This window comes from Trachemys scripta, chromosome 1 (genome assembly GCF_013100865.1).
Source record: "Trachemys scripta elegans isolate TJP31775 chromosome 1, CAS_Tse_1.0, whole genome shotgun sequence".
Lineage (NCBI taxonomy): Eukaryota > Metazoa > Chordata > Testudines > Emydidae > Trachemys > Trachemys scripta.
This window is the reverse complement of record NC_048298.1, coordinates 92,043,352-92,043,924: the sequence shown is the minus strand read 5'-3', so window position 1 is coordinate 92,043,924 and position 573 is coordinate 92,043,352. Positions and strand designations below refer to the sequence as shown.

The 573-nt window shown below is 64.4% G+C and overlaps 1 protein-coding gene across 1 annotated transcript in view; it reads left to right on the top strand.

Moving 5' to 3' along the window:
• The first annotated feature begins 188 nt into the window (after positions 1-188).
• Positions 189-573, top strand: part of GGA1 (golgi associated, gamma adaptin ear containing, ARF binding protein 1) — a 17,076-nt gene continuing 16,691 nt past the window's right edge. The window contains exon 1 of the mRNA XM_034777049.1: positions 189-532. Coding sequence (XP_034632940.1) covers positions 502-532 — 31 coding nt within the window. The 5' untranslated portion in view covers positions 189-501. The remainder of the gene's footprint in view (positions 533-573) is intronic.

The following is a 573-nucleotide window of genomic DNA, read 5'->3' as shown; positions in this document are numbered from 1 at the left end:
AAGGCGGAAGTTCCCCTTCCTCTCCAGTTTCTCGCCACCGGAAATACCCTTCCTGCCCCAATCACAGGCAGCCAGCCACCCACCGGGACAAAGGTCCTCCCGGAAGTTGGCTCTATGGCGCTGCCCTGTTCCCGACGCTCTAGCGCTGTTACATGATCTCTATGGCACAGACGCAACGGCTTCTAGACAGTTCTTCCGCTTCGTCTCTTCTGTTGGCCCGTGGCGCGGCGGACTTGACCCGTCCTGAACTCTATGGTTTTCGGCGCTGACGCGCTAGGGGAGGTGGCAACTCTATTGTTCAGGCGGTGGCGCTCTAGCGGAAGGCTGAGCGGCTTTGTGATTCCCGAGACGCTCTACGCGGACGTGCGGAGCTCCATGCTCTCCGTAGCGGCGCTCTAGACGGTTCTCCCCGATCTCGATGGCTCCGCGCCGCCGGGCCGGGAGGGCGGAAGGGACGTTGCCCTTTTAAGCCAAGGGGCGGCGGGGGCCGCACGAGCCGCCATGGAGCCGGACGCGCTGGAGTCGTGGATCAGTGAGTGAGGCTGGGGGGCAACGGGGCCCTCCGCGCGGACA